At 44.5% G+C, this 18,701-nt stretch overlaps 1 protein-coding gene across 1 annotated transcript in view; it reads left to right on the forward strand.

Annotated features, from left to right (window-relative positions):
- ap3b1a (adaptor related protein complex 3 subunit beta 1a) overlaps nucleotides 1-18,701 on the forward strand; it is a 124,195-nt gene that overhangs the window by 72,658 nt on the left and 32,836 nt on the right. Inside the window, exons 23-26 of the mRNA XM_083640945.1 lie at nucleotides 7,172-7,403; nucleotides 11,130-11,214; nucleotides 13,873-13,970; nucleotides 16,363-16,501. Coding sequence (XP_083497071.1) covers nucleotides 7,172-7,403; nucleotides 11,130-11,214; nucleotides 13,873-13,970; nucleotides 16,363-16,501 — 554 coding nt within the window. The remainder of the gene's footprint in view (nucleotides 1-7,171; nucleotides 7,404-11,129; nucleotides 11,215-13,872; nucleotides 13,971-16,362; nucleotides 16,502-18,701) is intronic.

Consider the following 18,701-nt stretch of genomic DNA (forward strand, 5'->3'; position numbering starts at 1 on the left):
TGTGGCTGTAGGTCTGTAACAGCACGGTGTATCTGAGCTGTAGGTCTGTTACAGCACAGTGTATCTGAGCGGTAGGTCTGTTACAGCACAGTGCATCTGAGCTGTAGGTCTGTTACAGCACAGTGTATCTGAGCTGTAGGTCTGTTACAGCACAGTGCATCTGAGCTGTGTGGCTGTAGGTCTGTTACAGCACAGTGTATCTGAGCTGTAGGTCTGTTACAACACAGTGTATCTGAGCTGTGTGGCTGTAGGTCTGTTACAGCACAGTGTATCTGAGCTGTAGGTCTGTTACAGCACAGTGTATCTGAGCTGTAGGTCTGTTACAGCACAGTGTATCTGAGCTGTAGGTCTGTTACAGCACAGTGTATCTGAGCTGTAGGTCTGTTACAGCACAGTGTATCTGAGCTGTAGGTCTGTTACAGCACAGTGTATCTGAGCTGTAGGTCTGTTACAGCACAGTGCATCTGAGCTGTGTGGCTGTTGCAGTACTTTTTCCTAGGGTGATATCATATTGTTATTGTGATAATATGAGACTAGATCTGGTCTTAGATTTTGGATCTCGTAATATCGTGTTATGATGGTATGAGTGTTGTCCTTTACTGGTTGTCATTTTCTGAACTGACCAGACTCTTCTAGCTGTTCCATTATTAGCCTTTACCCACTTAGTCATTATATCCATATTAATGATGATTATTTGATCAACAATCTCATTGTGTCAATATTTTGTGAAGGCACCAAATGTTGTGATATTTGAATTTGTCCATATCGCCCAATCCTAACTTGTTTTAGTAAAAATGCTTGTGACATCTCACATGTGGCTTTGACTTACCGTACAACATCGAATTCCCTCCCCTGATATATGAAGCGCTTTGAGTGTCTTGAAAGGCGCTATATAAATCCAATCAATTATTATTATTATTATTATTATTAACTGAACACTTATCCCACTTTGTAGAAAATACTGAGATAAAAACCCTAAAAATACAGAGATATGATTTTTGGTCCATATCGCCCAGCCCTACTTTCTCCAATTAATTTATTTGAGTAACTATTACGTCAGTGCAAGTTTGCCAGAGTGTACTAATACATGTAAAGATCAGTCTCTTTTGTCAATGGCTTTTGTCTCTTCTTTCCAAGCTGGTCTAGAGGTCAAGCTGGTCTAGAGGTCAAGCTGGTCTAGAGGTCATGCTGGACCCTGGTCCCTCAGAGTCCTGATAGTTGTATGTGTGATCGCTCTTTCTGTGTCTGCAAATGTCAGCTTGTTCCTTCCACAGAGCGGATTATTACTGAATAAACACAGGGTTTCTTGAGGTTTTTATTGTCTGCTGTAACAAATCAGACGCTGTCTCAGCAAACCACTTAACTAGTTAATTATTCATCAGATCGAGACTAGTGAGCGTAGTACTGTAGGTCAATTCATGTTTCAATCCTAGATTACTTAGCTATACGTTATAGCTAATTATAGGTATTCATTATAGGTAAACACATATGCAGCTCTTGAAGGTTTTAATTTGGTGATGGAATATTTCTCTCAGATCCGACTTCAGTGGGTTCATTTTGCTGCTATGTTTACAGTTGATGGTCTGAAAATAAGGAAATGCATGTTTAGTTGTCTGTGCTGTCAGGTCTCACGCCAAGAGCGCAATCAATTTGAGACCAAGCCAGTTGTTGTGTGAAAAAGATAATTCAGACTTCAAATTCAAGATCACCAAGACCAAAATCAGTGTGCACTTTGTATGACTCAAAACACTGGGAGCAGCCCTTTTTCATAGTCATTTGCTTTTGCCTTGGAAAATATTGATTATAGAAATCAGTCTGTGTCTATATGAAGTATGTATAACACACATTCAAGTCACATTTTGAGGATGTCTATGCAAGAAATGATTGTTAGCTAGGATCTAGATTAGCCTTTTCACAGCTAACATGGCTCTAAAAAGAAGTCTGCCTGTAGTCTACTATGACATATTGTGAAAGTTGTGTTAGTTTGAGTTAGACTTCCAAAATATCGGGGGGGGGGGGGGAAATCTCTTTGCTACAGTCTGTTTAATAGTGAGATCTTCTGCTATCTTCTATCTATTCCTTCATGATGGAGCCACTCTGCTATTGTACAGCTTGTGTCTAGCATGTATTGTAGCCATTAGCTTTGTATGCATTATGTACCTTGTGTTTTGTCCTTGTCATTCACAAATGAAGCTGAATAGCGTAACATTGATAGTGATCTATGAGAGGAGCGAGGCTGAAGAATATCTCTTGATTTATATACAGATGTACTTTGGAATATAATATGAAGCAATTTAATAGAAAGTCCAGACTGTCCTGTAGCACAAAGGACCCGCTGGCAGTATTGTATGTTAACGAAATTTAGAAAGCAAGCTGAAGGGCACCGTTGTTACTGAATATTAGTGGTCCGTTATTGCTAATATTGTTATAATAGAAGAAATTTGAATACCTAATTTAGTGATAAATTGGCATAAATGAACTAATCTCTGTCTATAGGCACTGGAGAGACTCTTGTTGGATAAAAGTAGTTTTTAGATGGCTGTAGTAACATTTATTTAATTCAATTTGCATTCAAGGTCCTTCTGATACCCCTCAATTAATTGTCATCTCCTGAGTGAAGGGAACAATTAGGCCCTAAAGTCAAACACATGTCCCTTTACCTCAGCCCCCCCCCCCCCTCCCCACACACACACACACACACACACACACACACACACAAACCGCTTTAGTTTACACTTTACAGCATAATGAAACCCTGTCCCTGAAGTTCCTGGCAGACAATGTCTGAAAAGCAGAAATGGATTTTCAATACGTGCCCATACATCTCTACGACCCCCCCCCCCCCCACCCCTCTGCACCCCCCCCCCCGCACCCCTTCCATTTTAAATTGGCCCTGCTGCTTATGCACACGGCACCAAGGCTGCCCGGCGCCGCCGCCACGCTTTAGCCCTTTTTGAATATGTCAGCGGGATTTTCAGGTCATTTGCCAGAGAGGATGCTGGGAGGAGCGTGGCGTCCGTGTGGCGTCCGTGTGCTCTGAAGGTGACTGGCGTCTTCTGTGTCATCCATCACGGGAGCTTCCTTTAAGTTGATACATAATAGAGCCTCTCAATCAACTTCCTGCCTCATTGTCACCTCCCCCCTCCTCCCCCCCCCCCCCCCCCCTCCTCCCCCCTCCTTCCCCCCCGGCCAGGCTGGAGAACGGGAACCAAAAAAAAAAAAAAAAAAGAGAGAGAAAGCGAGACTGACAGGGAAGTCAAGGTTAGATCCCTCGCCATCCTCTTATTTACACTTCAGCTCTTGTGGACATGTGCTTCTTCTTAACAGGACAACAATGAACATAGGGGGGGGAGGGAGGGAGGGGGGGGGGTCTCTGTGGGCGTCAGCTTTTTACTGTCCACTGTGTCAAATTGGTGATAATAAGCTGTTTGAAGCCTTGTCCTGTCTCCCCCCTCCCTCCCTCCCTCCCTCCCTCCCTCCCTCCCTCCCTCCCCCCTCCCTCCCCGCTCGCTCAGAGGCGAGGCAGCAGACAGGACCTTGAGGCAGGATGTGTCTGTCAGGGAGGTAAATCTCCGGCGTGAAGTGAAGGGGTGGCAAACATTACGGCCAGCTTTATCGACAGCGACTGCTCTGACAACGTCCAAAAGTGGCCCGATAAATTCGCGGGGCGGGCCGGGGCGGCGTGACGGGCGAGCGCGAGGGCGTTCCGGCATGGCGGCAAATGTTTGTTTGACCCCCCCCCCCCACACCACCGCCGGAGGCGCTTGGGTGGGCCGGTCAGGAGAGAGAAACTGCTAGGCTGTCACCGGGGACGAGGTGATTGGGTTGTTGTTCTCCCGCTGCTTACCGTCTTGTTTTGACCGGCGGCCGGAGTTCATTCTGTCACCTCAGTGACTCTCAACCTTTTTTATCAAAGACCCTTAATTGAGTCCACATTAGAGCCATGGACCCCCATTTGATGAGATTTTGTCTCTCGGAAACCAAATCTGAGAATAATTTGTCATTGTTTGATATGATTTTGTCCAGAATTCCATGAATATCTGTTTTGCAGGTGAAGATTCAAGATTTTTATTGTCACTCCGTAGTAGAAGTATCACGTGTGAAATTCTTGTGCTGTAGACTCCGTTACAACATAGTGCAAATAACAGTATAACAGTGCAAAAACAGGGCATATAGATGCAGTAAAACAAGAGAAACAACAAGCAATAACAGTAAACTTTTCCTTTTCTTTTCTAGCATAGACACCTTAAAACATAATTAAACATTCTGTTTGCACAGGTGCAAATAACATAGGCATAATTATCATATGTAATGGTAGCAGTAGCAGTGATTGTTTATTTGTGTGTGTTAAGGAGTCTCGTGGCCTGTGGGAAGAAACTGTCCCTCAGGCGATTTGTTCGTGCTTTTGGGACCCTGTATCTCCTCCCTGAGGGTAACAGGGAGAACAGGCTGTTGTGGGGGTGGTATGTGTCCTTGATGATCTTCAGGGACCTCCTGAGGCACCGCTGATTGTACAGTTCCTGCAGTTCTCGTAGCTCACATCCTGTTACGTGCTGGGCCGCGTGCCTCACTCTTCTTAGTGCCCTGCGGTCCATGGTGGTACAGTTCCCGTACCAGGTGGTGAAGCAGCCAGTCAGCAGGCTTTCAATGGTGCCTCTGTAGAAGTCCCTGAGGATTTTTGGCCTTAGCCCAAATTTCTTCAGGCGCCTGAGTCCGTGTAGTCGCTGTTGGGCCTTTTTGACAACAGTGGCGGTGTGGCTGGCCCATGTCAGGTCCTGGTGGATGTTGACTCCCAGGTACTTGAAGCTGTCCACCTTTTCCACCACTGTGCCATTGATGGTGATTGGGGGGTGTGCGGAGGTGCGTGAAGAGATAACAGTGAAACTATGATCAAAACACTCATTCTTCTACAGTCTCTACTTCTGCTAAGTTTCTTGTAAATGAAATAATTTTGAACTTTAACAATTCATCAATGTGCTGGGGACGCCCTGGAAGCCTCTCAGGGACCCCCCCCCGGTGGTCCCCCCGGACCTCACTTTGAGAACCACTGCAGTGCACACCTGATTTGACTGATCCTCCTGGGAGATGCTTCACAAAGTATATCTCTTATTCTAACAACAATTAAACTATCAACCCGTGTCTCGTGGGCCCGGTTGACTTCTACCAAACGAACGCTCTCAATCTCTGGAGAAGAGCCATTGAGTTTGTTCTTCTCCGCAGCACTTGTTGGACGTCAGAGTGATTCTCCAGGCAGACACACAGTGTGGCAGCATGAAACAGCTCTCATCACCACACGATGCACACTGACACTTCTCAGCGCACCGTGTGCCGTGCGACTGTGCCCGCACGCACACTCGCACGCTGTGTTTCTCCATATCGTATTTCTAATCAGATTCAATTAGCTTAATTGGTTCACACGCCTCGCTTATGATTTCAGACACTGATCTGTTTTTTTATGCCGTCGGTTGTTGCCGAACATATTTCTTCACATCGTGCAGCATGCTATTTCTCGCATCTTTGACCTCCACTCTGTCAATCTCGCTGCTACTCCGGGGAAAACAGGTCTGTGTGTGTGTAATGTCTTTTTTCATGCTATTTTTTTGTATTATTATTTTTTTTTTTAGGTGTTAAATCGCTGTTTTTGATTCCTTCCATGTTCATTTGCACCAGGATGGTATACATCTGTCTGAGTATTAGTTGTGTCTGTGTTGGGGTGCCAAGTGCCCCACAGTACGGTGAGAGGCCGTATTCGTCCTGATGTTTAGGCAGTGCTGTCAGTCCAGCTCAGTGGCCCTGTGGTTGAGTGTCCACCCTGAGACTGGGAGGTTGTGAGTTCGATCCCCGGCCGAGTCATACCAAAGACTATAAAAATGGGACCCATTGCCTCCCTGCTTGGCACTCAGCATCAAAGGGTTGGAATTGGGGGGTCAGATCACCATATGATTCCCGAGCGCGGCGCACGCTGCCGCTCACCGCTCCCTGCCGCTCACCGCTCCCCCAGGGGATGGGTCAAATGCGGAGAACAAATTTCGCACACTCAGGTGTGACAATCAGTGGGACTTTACTTTACTTTAGTCAGTGACAGAGTTTGCTTTTAATGAAAGAGTAAACAAACTCCTTATGACTGACATGACTGACAGGTCACGCTTTTAAACGTTGACTTAGACGTAGACCTGGATATGCACTAGATGTGTGTCTGAATTTCTGTGAATAATCTTATTTTTGGCCGTACAATCCATGTAGTCGATGCGGGTTGTGCTGCTTTGTGTGGGTCCACCGCACCAACCAGCCCTGCACGTCCTTAATTTGGACAAGAGACCACCATTGCCACTGTCAAGGGGAGAACTGAAAGCCAAGTGTGAACATTGTTCATCCAAGTAACAAGAGATGCTGATGTTGAGGGGAGGAAATAACTGAAAGAGCAAAATACTTAAAGCCTCCAATTCTCTTCCAGCTTTTTGTCTCCCTCGCCGCAAGCTAAGCTAATGCAATTTCCTGCCTCTGAAAAGGTAAAAGGCCCTTAAATAGGACTCCAAGTGGCAGCTTTGACCCGCGCAGCCTCTTGTGTTTCCATTCATTAGGGGTTGTTTTTATTCCGCCTGCTTTCACTACATGTCGTCCAGCCCATTCTCATCTAACGTGGCTGATTGAGGACATTTTGAAAAACAACCACAGAGGGAGGGGCCACAGAGGGAGGGACGTCTCTAAGTTATCAGCCAACCCACAGCCCCACTCCCACTCAAAAGTGCTGCACCCCGGCCGCCGATTGGCTACTGAGAATTGCATGAATATAGGTGGTGGTAATTATGGGAAGACCGGAGATTCGTCTATTATCTGTCCTCTGTTATACACCTGTGTGGGTGGTGCGTTAGCACTGTAGTTTATAAGCCTGTCCCTCCCTGGATATTAATATTGTGTTCATGTGGAGAGCTCCTATAATCAGTGCTTCTTGATGTTTATTATACAAACCATCTATCTATCTCTCTCTCTGTCTCTCTCTCTGTCTCTATCTCTCTTGTCTCTCTCTATCTCTCTCTATCTCTCTCTCTCTCTGTCTCTCTCCTCTCTCTCACACACACACATCTCTCTGTCTCTCTCTCTCACTCTCTCCTCTCTCTCACACACACACACACACACACACACATCTCTCTGTCTCTCTCGTCCCCTCTAGGTGAGCATCCCAACGTTTGGCCCGGTGAAGAGCCACGAGCTGCTGCACCACATGACCGGGAAGGGCCTGTCGGCTCAGTACCGCTTCCCGCGGCAGGCCTGTCTGTACCAGCCCAACATGGTGGCAGTACAGGTCACGCTGACCAACAGCTCTGACCACAGCCTGGAGGAGGTCCACGTAGGAGAGCGCCGGAGCCCCGCCGGCCTCAACGTCCACTGCTTTAACACCGTCGGTGAGTATGAGCACCAAACGCTTTCCCAAACCCAGAGAGCAAACGACGGTAAATGGACCATAGAGACACTGCAGAGCGCGTCATCATTCAGAAGCCACGCCCAAAACGGGGGAAAACAGAAACCCCCCCCCCCTCCAATCCTGGCATTCAACTATGTCACGTGCATGGTTGCGTGTTGCACAAAAAGATCGTATATACGGAAGATGAACACTCCAACTTGCTTCCTTGACAGCTAGATCCACATTTTTCTTCTCGCCAATTCTCAATGGCTTCCTTGTTTTCCTCGGGAGTACAAAAAAACTTTAACTGGCGATTTTTTACATTTGTTGTCTGTGCAGCTCCACCACACGACAGCTTTTAGCTATGTTTAATTCAAGGAAAATGACGCTGGTGTGTGGAAATGAACGGAGCTCTTTCCCCGTGATGGGCGTGGCCTATTACATGCAGTGTCTCTATTGGTCGATGACGAGAATATCGAGAGCAGAATGGTGGAAAACCTTCAGCCCTCCGGCTAACTTCACTCACTTCCTGTGGAAACAAAATAAGTTGTGTTCAAAGCCCTGTGGAATCCAGATCTTCTGATTCTGAAACTTTTATGTCTATTTTACCAATCCCCTAAATGGTAAATGGCCTGCATTTATATAGCGCTTTTATCCAAAGCGCTTTACAGTCAGTACGTACATTCACCCATTCACACACCGATGGCGGCAGGTTACCACGCAGGGTGCTGGCACACCATCAGGGGCAATTTGGGGTTCAGTGTCTTGCCCAAGGACACTTTGACATGCAGACTGGAGGAGCCGGGAATCGAACCACCGACCTCTTTTATCCAAAGCGATTAGTGGACGACCCGTTCTACCTCCTGAGCTACAGCCGCCCCTAAACAAGCTGGGCAGGTTTCGATGCTTGTCATTAAATTGAACTAACCGGTCAGCCTCAGTGCTGCTACCAGTTCTTAACTTCTCAAGTATTTGTTACTTTATTTGGGATAATGATCCTAAGCAAAGAAAAGCAGACGTTTCAGTCAACGTTGTATTTTTGCAGATTTGATGACATCATGCCCAAGTCAATTTTCATCTACTAACTTTTAACAACCAAATTCTTTTGAATCTGCACAATGTTTGATGTTGCTCCTCCTCGTTAGGACCCTTCTATAGCTGTGGTGGCTTTCTGGAATTTCTGCAGCTGTTCCTCGTTCGTTTTTCTTTAATGATCCTTCCCATATCATAAGCCTCTATGCCTGTTTGCTGTCACGCCAACAAATGCCGGTCTTCAATTTCCCCAGAGCCTAAAACAGCCAATATTACTTCAGCTGATCCCAGTTCAGGTGTATCGATCAGGACAAACCAACGTACAGTAGAACTATCTCCATATCTCTCCTCACCCATTTCTATGATCTCTACACTCGTAGAGTTATACCCCTGCGGCCATTGCTCCCTCAAGGATTCTCTCTCTCTCTCTCTCTCTCTCACACTCACACACACACACACACACACACACACACACAAAGGCTGGTGTGCGCTCGAGCACGTTAAAACCGTCAATTGCAGGGGATTGATTGGGCATTGAAGGAGCAAGCAGCCAAACAGTGGGTAATTTGGATCGATCGAGCTTGGCTACTTGAGGGGGTGGCTGGAGTTGGTTTGGATTGGCTGCAGAGGATGAACACAGACAATAGTTTCTTTAGCATTGTTCTGTGTATCTTGTGTCAGGGATCATACACAACAACCAGGTGTCTCGTTAGAGTATCTGAAAGTATCGCACAATACCTCCACATAGTGTGTTATTGTGCCATACAGTAACTGCTCTTTAATGTGTGTTTTTGCACTTTGTGCTGTTGATTAAACTTTTCTACAGTACATTATTATTTGTGATTTATTCACTGTTGACTTCCAGCAAGATAATCACATATCCTTTTAACAGCATTGCTGCCAACTGCTTGGTCGCTGCCTGTTACTTGACTGTTGCCAGCTGACACTAGCATGTCTTATGTCTTAATCACTGCATATTCCAAACTCAATAAATACAACTGCAATTGATTTTGTTTATTTATCCTGTTTAACGAGGTTGTTTGATAAATTTTTTGATTAATTAATATACAGAAGTTCAATGTTTATTGCAGTATACTTGTACTGTAACAGATAGCACATAGCGATATATACAGTATATCACTGTTTAAATGGTAACAATGTAACTTCAAGGAAATTAACTATTGAGGACAACTGATTTCAGGAATCTGTGGTTGTATTTTGCTTTTGAGGCATCTTATAACTGCTACTCAAAGCAGTAGGCCTCACCCAATTTACTGTATATTATGCTATTATGTATTTTATACTAATAATTTATATTCACCCCTATTTTAGAACAAATAGTGAAAGTACTGGTGGTAGCAGGCTGTGTGGTTTCTTAGCCCCTGATCATTATATTTCAGTAACCACACGTGGCGCAGTGGTAGCGCTGTCACCTCACACCAAGAAGGTCCTGGTTCGATTCCCGCCTGGGATGCTGTGGGCGCTGAGGGTGTGTCCCCATCCCCACCCCATGTCCTCAGTGCCTATGGCCCAGGTGGGGTTGTCCTCTCTGTGTGGAGTTTGCATGTTCTGAAGCCGAAACTGGCTCCATGCTTCCTCCGAGACATGGGCAGTTAGCCAGCCGCTTCTTTTCACCTGACAGGCGACGCTTCACCAGTAGGACATAGCACGTGGGAGGATCACGCTATTCCAACCAGTTCCGCTCCCTCCGAACAGGCGCCCCGAACGACCAGAGGAGGCACCACGTCTTCAGCGACCAGGATATTGCATGTTTTGGTGAAGGGGTTCCTATATGAAGGAAACGCACGGGGAGAACATGCAAACTCCACACAGAAAGGCCCTTTTTTTGACGACCCCACCCGGGCGGTGGGCACTCGAGGACATGCGGACGGGCACGCATTCCTTCAGCGCTCACAGCGTCCCAGGTGGCAATCGAACCCACGACCTTCTAGCTGTGAGGCTATTGTATGAGTTCTGAGTTCAGATTGAGGCCGAAAAGTTGAGGGAGAGTGTGGAGGGGAGCGTGTTTTTAAAAAAAACAGCCAAACAAGAAAAGGAGAGAAGCTGTGGCGGCTGGATTGGAAGTGAGTCTATGATAGCTCTGTTTTGTTTTGGGAGAGTTTCCTCTGGAGCTCTCCTCCTCTCTTGTCTGTGGAAAGAGTTCTACAGTAAAATAGCCCTGCTGCTCCGTGGAGAGAGAGAGCGGAGCACGGCTGCCCGCGGAAGCGTGGAGGATGTTTCTGTCCATCTGTCTTCTTCTCATCCTTACCGCCCCCCCAACTGTCCAGGCGCTGTCTCTTCTTCCTCTAGCATTTTGGCTACACTTAACTCTCTTTTCTAGCTCACATGTCTCCAACACCCCCCACACACACACACCCCCCCCCCCCCACGTCTCTTTCTCTCAGCCCATCTCTCTTGACGCTGATGCGCTCTTTGACAAGCCTCTTGTTTTGGAAATATGCTAGTCCTTCGTTTTTGAGCCTGAAGGATAGATTTCTCACACGCGGTGGCCTTGCTTTGTGAAGTAGAAAACACAAGCGGTGTGTGGATGCCTGTCTGTTCCACTCTGTTGCCCCCCCCCCCCCCCCCGCACCTCCCCCTCTCCCTCCCTCCTCCATCCCTCCCCGCTCGGCGCACTCTGCCCTTGTCACTCACTCTTCCTTCTCTCCTCCCTCCTTCTCTCCTCCCTCCTCAGAGCGGCTGGAGCCGGAGGCCTCTGTGACGGTTGCCATGGGTATTGACTTCAGCGACTCCACGCAAGCGGCCAACTTCCAGTTGTGGTAAGACAACCCTGACACCCTCTCTCATATGCAGTCAGGCTTCAATGGCTTTAGCTTGTTCTCTCCTCTCAGATCTCCACTGGCACATCTTCCTCTCTATTACATTGTCCTACCCAGAGCCGTGTATATGGAAGAGTCGCGACATCTCCATTCACTCCAATGGACCAGTTTTTTTTACTCTCAAGAGTTCCAGGAAGTAAGGTCCTGGATTAAGCAGCACTGTCGAGTTGCAGCAAAATGGACAGTTTGTGTTGTACTTGGAAAGTTTTTTTTGTTTTGTTTTGATCAAATTGTACATTATCAGCTTTATTTTAGCATGCAAAAGTAGCACAAGACCCCTTCCTGGCTGTTCATTGGCTAATGAGTCACGCATTTTGGTCCTCCGCTGACGCCACTCTCTCTCTAAATTGCTCTGGTCCTACCTAGTGTTTGTTCTGCTCTTATACCAGGGTTCCCTTGGCTCCTTGAAGTTTTGTGAAATTGTGAAATTTTGTGTTATTTTTTTGGGGAGGGGGGATCAAGGCCTTGAAAGTTTTTGAAAATAGACCTAAATAGACATGGGTGTGCAAGAATAGAAATTGAATTTCTTTTGATATTGTTTTCTACTTAGTGTTTGTTACTTAGTATTACTTAGGTTTAACAGCACAGGCGAGAAGTGTTGACACCTTCACCTCTCTCTTTTTAATTGTCGTCTGTGAGCTTCTGTAAAGCCTGCTAGTTCTCATTATAAAAAATCTCTGTGTTGCGACAGTAATTAACCTCGGTCCGTGTCTCAAACTTCGCCCATGTTGGGTCCTTGAATTTGAGGGAATTTGGCCTGGAGAGTCCGTGAAAAGTCCTTGAATTAGATGTTTAAGAAGGTGTGGGAACCCAGGCTGTCATACTTTGTTCAGATTCCTCAGCATCGCTCCTCTACGTGTCTCCTTCTCTTACATCTTCTTCCTGCACCTTCAGATATCTCAGCATCGCTCCTCTACGTGTCTCCTTCTCTTACATCTTCTTCCTGCACCTTCAGATTACTCAGCATCACTCCTCTACGTGTCTCCTTCTCTTACATCTTCTTCCTGCACCTTCAGATTACTCAGCATCACTCCTCTACGTGTCTCCTTCTCTTACATCTTCTTCCTGCACCTTCAGATTACTCAGCATCGCTCCTCTACGTGTCTCCTTCTCTTACATCTTCTTCCTGCACCTTCAGATTACTCAGCATCACTCCTCTACGTGTCTCCTTCTCTTACATCTTCTTCCTGCACCTTCAGATTACTCAGCATCGCTCCTCTACGTGTCTCCTTCTCTTACATCTTCTTCCTGCACCTTCAGATTACTCAGCATCACTCCTCTACGTGTCTCCTTCTCTTACATCTTCTTCCTGCACCTTCAGATATCTCAGCATCGCTCCTCTACGTGTCTCCTTCTCTTATATCTTCTTCCTGCACCTTCAGATTACTCAGCATCGCTCCTCTACGTGTCTCCTTCTCTTACATCTTCTTCCTGCACCTTCAGATTACTCAGCATCGCTCCTCTACGTGTCTCCTTCTCTTACATCTTCTTCCTGCACCTTCGTTTGCTTTCCTCTCTCATTCCTCTCTTCTTTGTTCATTCTCCTGCTCTCTGTGCCGGCGCTCCCAGGTGAGACATCAGCCGCCATTGATCGCGCTTCACCGGGATAACAATTATTCCTCCAGTAATCAGGCCGGCCCAAATCAACTCGCTGAATGCCATCGGCACCACTGCTCAACCGATCAATAATCCTGATCAGAAAATCTGTTTTGGACCGGGTGAATCAATCCGGCCCAAAATGCCAATCGCCAAGTGTGGTTTGCAGGGGCAAAACAGAACAGAAGCATTTAATACAGCAACCAACGTAAATACACACAAGTGTGCAATGTGCAGCGGCACGCAGCTCTTATTGAAGTCACTCAGATGAGGGAGTGTTTTTGAACAACACAGTTTTAATCGTGCAGACGTCGGGCAAATTGAAAAGCCAAATTCAGAAAGCAACAATACAATACCGTGGCATACCTTTTTGTATGCACACATAGTCTACGTTTGTGGAGTTGGATATTAAAACACCGGTGCGCTATTATGAAATACTAATTTCCCCACTACTAATGCATTATGTAAAAGGTAAAGGTAAAGTCCCACCGATTATCACACACCTGAGTGTGCGAAATTTGTTCTCCGCATTTGACCCATCCCCTGGGGGAGCGGTGAGCAGCAGCAGCAGCGCCGCGCTCGGGAATCATTTGGTGATCTAACCCCCCCAATTCCAACCCTTTGATGCTGAGTGCCAAGCAGGGAGGCAATGGGTCCCATTTTTATAGTCTTTGGTATGACTCGGCCGGGGATCGAACTCACAACCTCCCAGTCTCAGGGCGGACACTCAAACCACAGGGCCACTGAGCTGGTCTATTTCCCTGGATTTAAGATATATTTCTTATACAAAACGACTGGAATCCTAAGGTTGCGCTACACACAAGTTGTGAAATATAAGCTTTGAAAAATGGCATTCTGCATTGTGTGTTTTTAACACTGAAGAAAATGATTTGTTTGTATGTTGAGCTGTGATGTGATGTGAAAGTTGTGAAGATCTACTCTACAGTAAAACCCCTTAAATCTCCTCAGTTGAAATGCTCCTGTGTTGTTTTGCCCTCTCAGCACAAAGGACGATCAGTTCAGCGTGTCCATCCAGCCCGCAGTAGGAGAGCTACTGATGCCCTTCACCATCACGGAGCAGGACTTCTGCAAGGAGCAAGGTGAGCTGACTCAACCAATTCTGCTGAATAGATTTCCTGTTAGATTACAGTGCAATCACTGCCATTAGCACCAAATAGACATATCTGACCCATCGTTCTATTACGTCTCTTTCAGACACATAAGACCTCATCTAAATTATACCTGTTGTCATAAACTTAGTCACTGGTCACTTAGATGGGTTTTTTTCCGTGCGATTAATTCGCACGTCAATAATATTTTTAGAACCTACATCAGTCAATGCATACCAACGGCGAAGTTCCGCTTAGCGTTGCGGGTGTTTATTTTTTTGGACCACGGTTGATTTTTCAGAAATTTGCATCAGACGTGTACACATCTATTGCTGTGATTGACGTGTATGTCAAAATTCACATTGCAGTTTCGTGCTGTATATTTGCATCGCTCTTGGTGTGTAACAGCCTTTACTGTGAGACCTTACAAAATGGATGAAACGTGATGCATAATAGTTAGATTATTTATTATGGAGCAGTGGAGCGCTAGTAACATATTACCTTTTCATTTATTGTAGAATCTAATCCGTGGCATTTATTCTGTTGTGTCTAAATATATTTAGAATACCATAACATTTCTTGAGTCGGATTGGATCAGATCCAAAATGTAATGGGTTCTTCGTTGGCCCATGCTACACCCTTCCACCAAGTGTCATGAAAATTGGACAAATGGCCCCGAAAATATAACCTCCTTGGCGGAGGTAATGAACACCTGATCTCAGATAAAAGTATTGCTTCTTTGTCTTTTATTTGCCTGGCGACTTTGTTTCAGTCAAGTATAAACTGACCCACACTCAGGAAGACTTTGTTTTTAGCAAATACATGTCTGGTCCAAATTTGGTGATGGAAAGTAGCGAAATCGTGACAGAAAAAGCAACCATCAAGATCATACAGACATAATAACATGACCATATTGTCCGTTTCAATGACAAAGGTATTGCACATTTAAATACTATTAAATTGTAGCGAATTTGCATATAGATAGTAGAAGTGTTTTTGATACATTATTCAATCGAGATAGTTTGGATTAATATGCAGATAGAATACAGTCCTGCTGTGTCTAATTATAGCCTGCCTCTAACGAACATCTGCTACCTTTGTTATTGAAGAAAATAAAAGCTATTCTAGGGCATTTCCTAAGCCCCCCCCCCCCCCCCCCCCACTCTTCCACCTGTAGATGTACACAACTGCGACATACTCTTATCCAAGCCATCAGTCTGCTCTAAGTGCCTGCTAAATACCGCTTCTGCCTTAATTAATCTTCATTCCCCGTATTTTGAGCTCTACTGAATACGCCTTGCTATCAGGCAAAAAGGGCTTGGATAGAAGAATCGCTTTGTTTTGCTAGACCTACCCGTTTCTCTCCAGCAAATCACTTCTTTATACCCATAGACTCAAGTTAATTAGTTCTTTCAATTAACAGGTTTTCATTATGGTTGCATTTAAGACCTCTTTTATGTCTACCTGACTTGTGCATATTTATCTCCATCCTTCCTCATTACTACAGTAAGTGCACATGAACTGCCCGCTTGTCTTAAATTGAATATGTCTTTGTACTGTATGTCTCCTTTAGCATTAATAAAGGAAACGCACGTTTTACTATTCATTTACCATCGTTTTATTTCTGATCAGAACTAGGGATGTTCATTTTGAAAATTTTCCAAAATCGATAATCGGTGAATATTAACGATCAATTATCGATCATCGATTTTATTAATACTTAGAAAATTTTCAATTTTTTCAATTTTTTTTTTTTTTACAAAATGAATGCCTATGGCAGAAAATACGAAAGACAACGTGTTCTCCTCAATGAACTCTTTATTTCAATGTGTCTCCTCTCCAACACTGCTGTCCCCGGCGCATGCCGGTGTGAATTTCCCATGTTTAAAACAGTTTTGTTGGCACAAAGGCCCGTGCCCAGCCAGAAAACTAGAGACTATATGAAGCTCCACCTCACGTTAGTCGGCTGTGCAATGGAGTGGGGCGAGGAGGAACGAATTCCACCCAAACCTAGTCAAAAAAAAAAAAAAAAAAAAAAAAAAAATTAATAATTAAAAAATCGATCCAAATGCCACAGGATCGATTCCAATCCTTAACGATCGATTATCGATTTTCGATAATTGATGAACATCCCTAATCAGAACCTAAAGAGCAACATCATGATCCTCTGATTTCAGTTGGCCTGGTTTTCTAACGCACTGCCTGGTTTTAGGTCAAAGATCACCACAGCATATAAATGATTATTTTCTCGATTATTCAGAAAAAGTATAAACAAGCAAGTATATTATGGTCTATACAAGGTGTAAACCAGGCGAGTCAATTTCATTTTGAATAAGTTCATGTGTGTCCCCCGGTGACATGTAAACATTTTCCATCCAATCAGGTAAATTGCTGGGCATGAACGAGACCTCGGCAACCATCACCGTGGCAACAGAAAACGTCTCCAGCAAGGCCCTCGGCAAGCAGGTCCTGTCTGTGGCCAACGTAGGAGTGGTGCCGTGCAGCCAGAACCACTTCCTAAGGTGAAATGCGCAGAAACTCACTCATATGCCATTCAGGATAATCCATGAGTAGGTGTGCGTTAAATGTCTTTATACAACAGTTAGTTCCGGCCGAGCAATTTTTTTTTTTTCCCCCAATATGTTTATTGTCATTTTTTTCCTTTATACACAACATACAGTGACAATACAACTTAAAAGACCAGACATTTTACAACATACACACACACACAATCAACCTGCAACAATTCAAACTAAATACCGATAAAACAAATCAAACACTTCCTCCATATTGCTCACACTTTTTTTTTTTTTTTTTCAAACAGACTTTCAGGCAAGACCTCCGCCTCCATCTCTCATGAAACGCATGTATGGCTCCCAGAGCTGAGCAAAATCTTTCCCTTTGCCCTTAGCAATGTACGTTAGTCTTTCCAGGCCAATTATACATTCAGAACCGGCCGAGCAATTTGATTAAACAAGAGGGATCCTATCCGTGCTCATATTTCATGATAACATCACGGGCGCTTCACTGTGTGTATATCACTCCGCTTCACAGCTGTTCTAAACGTTTCCTTGATTAGGCTGCGTTCAACCGTTACACAGATTACACAATTTCACAAACTAGTTGACTATCAAAACCACTAGTCGTCTAAAACCACTAGTCGTAGTCGTCTACGCGTTCATCTGTAGTTTTAGGAATAAGCGTTATGAATAAATAAATTGAACATAGATTTGTTTGAACAATCGTTTTCTACATTATGCCATGATTAAAAAACAAACAAACAGAATTTAAGGTATTTAGAGACAGAAAGACTCCTGTCTATGTTGTTACTGCAGTCAAACAGTCGTTATCTCCAGCTCAGACATGACAGGTTTAGCGGCTCATTATAAACAGCCTCTCAGATCCAATCAAGGAGTCTGCTATTTCACTTACCCTCAGGTTGGTCCCGCCTACATTAATTAACCCTTTCCTGGCTGTTTTTGCGACATTTTTGATGAGAATTGTTCATTTTTGTTGGGTGAAAATATATGATATATCTCCCGTGACTAGTCTACTAGTTGACTACTTTTTGGGAGTAGTCGTTGACTACTAAAATGCAGTAGTCATGAATACCCCACAGCAGGGGGAGCACAAAATGAAACTAGTGACGAGCTACCGGTACTTCTTTTCCCCTTGCCCCTCCCCAGTACATATTTAGCACATTTTAACTGTATAATATTTATTTAACATTATTTTATCATGTTATAATGTTATATACTGTAGATACTGAATTAGCTATACATGAGTGGGATTTAGTTTATGCATCATCATCCGTATATAAATGGGAGCTGGGGCTCTGTCTGCTTATCTGTCCCACTGATGACATCATCAGTGATGTCATAAATCCCACTGATGACATCATCAGCGATGTCATAAATCCCACTGATGACATCATCAGTGATGTCATAAATGCACACAGTCCTTCTTTTGCGAGCTACTTATTGACCCAAGATCTACCGGTAGATCACGATCACGACAGGCTACTTGCTGCTGCTTACTGGTTAACATGCAACCTCATGTTAAAAAGCTAAATGCCGAGTTGCTTTTTTGTTTTTGTTTCATTTATTCTTTTGTAACCATTGTATCCAATTGTAATCACTACTGTGGAAATCATTTGTGTGTCTTAAAATTCTAACTGACTGTGAAAATGGGGAGCGTTTCACACTAACTGACGGGTCTTTACAGAATTCCTTGTCAGCTGTCAGAAAGGCATGCACGCTAGGCAGTAAGGACATTGCACATTGAGTGAGTGCATCCACAAGGATTTCTAATGCAGCTTTCAAACATGCACAGTTCTGTAATGAGAAAGGGGAAGACAGAATAGGAGTTGAATAGTCAATATTTATTAGGCTAAATGAGTTGCAGTGATTAGAGATTGGGGGATGATCACTGAATGTAGATCCAGTCACTAGAGATGTATGCCAAATCCCACTTGAATAACATTACATTTGTGTGCAACTTTGTTTTAATTTCCTGCATCTTCAAGTTTTCCATTTATAACCGAATAGTCTTTGCCTCTCAGGCAAGTGGGTGGTAGTGGGACTTGGTGGGGTTATTTGAGGTCATAGTTGTTCACTGACATTCAGCTTTTCAGATAATTTAATTAGCATTAAACCTCATCCAGCTTGACAAGTACCGTAGGTTTTAATTGTCTCAATTAAAAAGTGTAAATATGCCAGAAAT

The sequence above is a fragment of the Poromitra crassiceps genome (assembly GCF_964638095.1).
Source record: "Poromitra crassiceps genome assembly, chromosome: 8".
In the NCBI taxonomy this organism is placed as follows: domain Eukaryota; kingdom Metazoa; phylum Chordata; class Actinopteri; order Beryciformes; family Melamphaidae; genus Poromitra; species Poromitra crassiceps.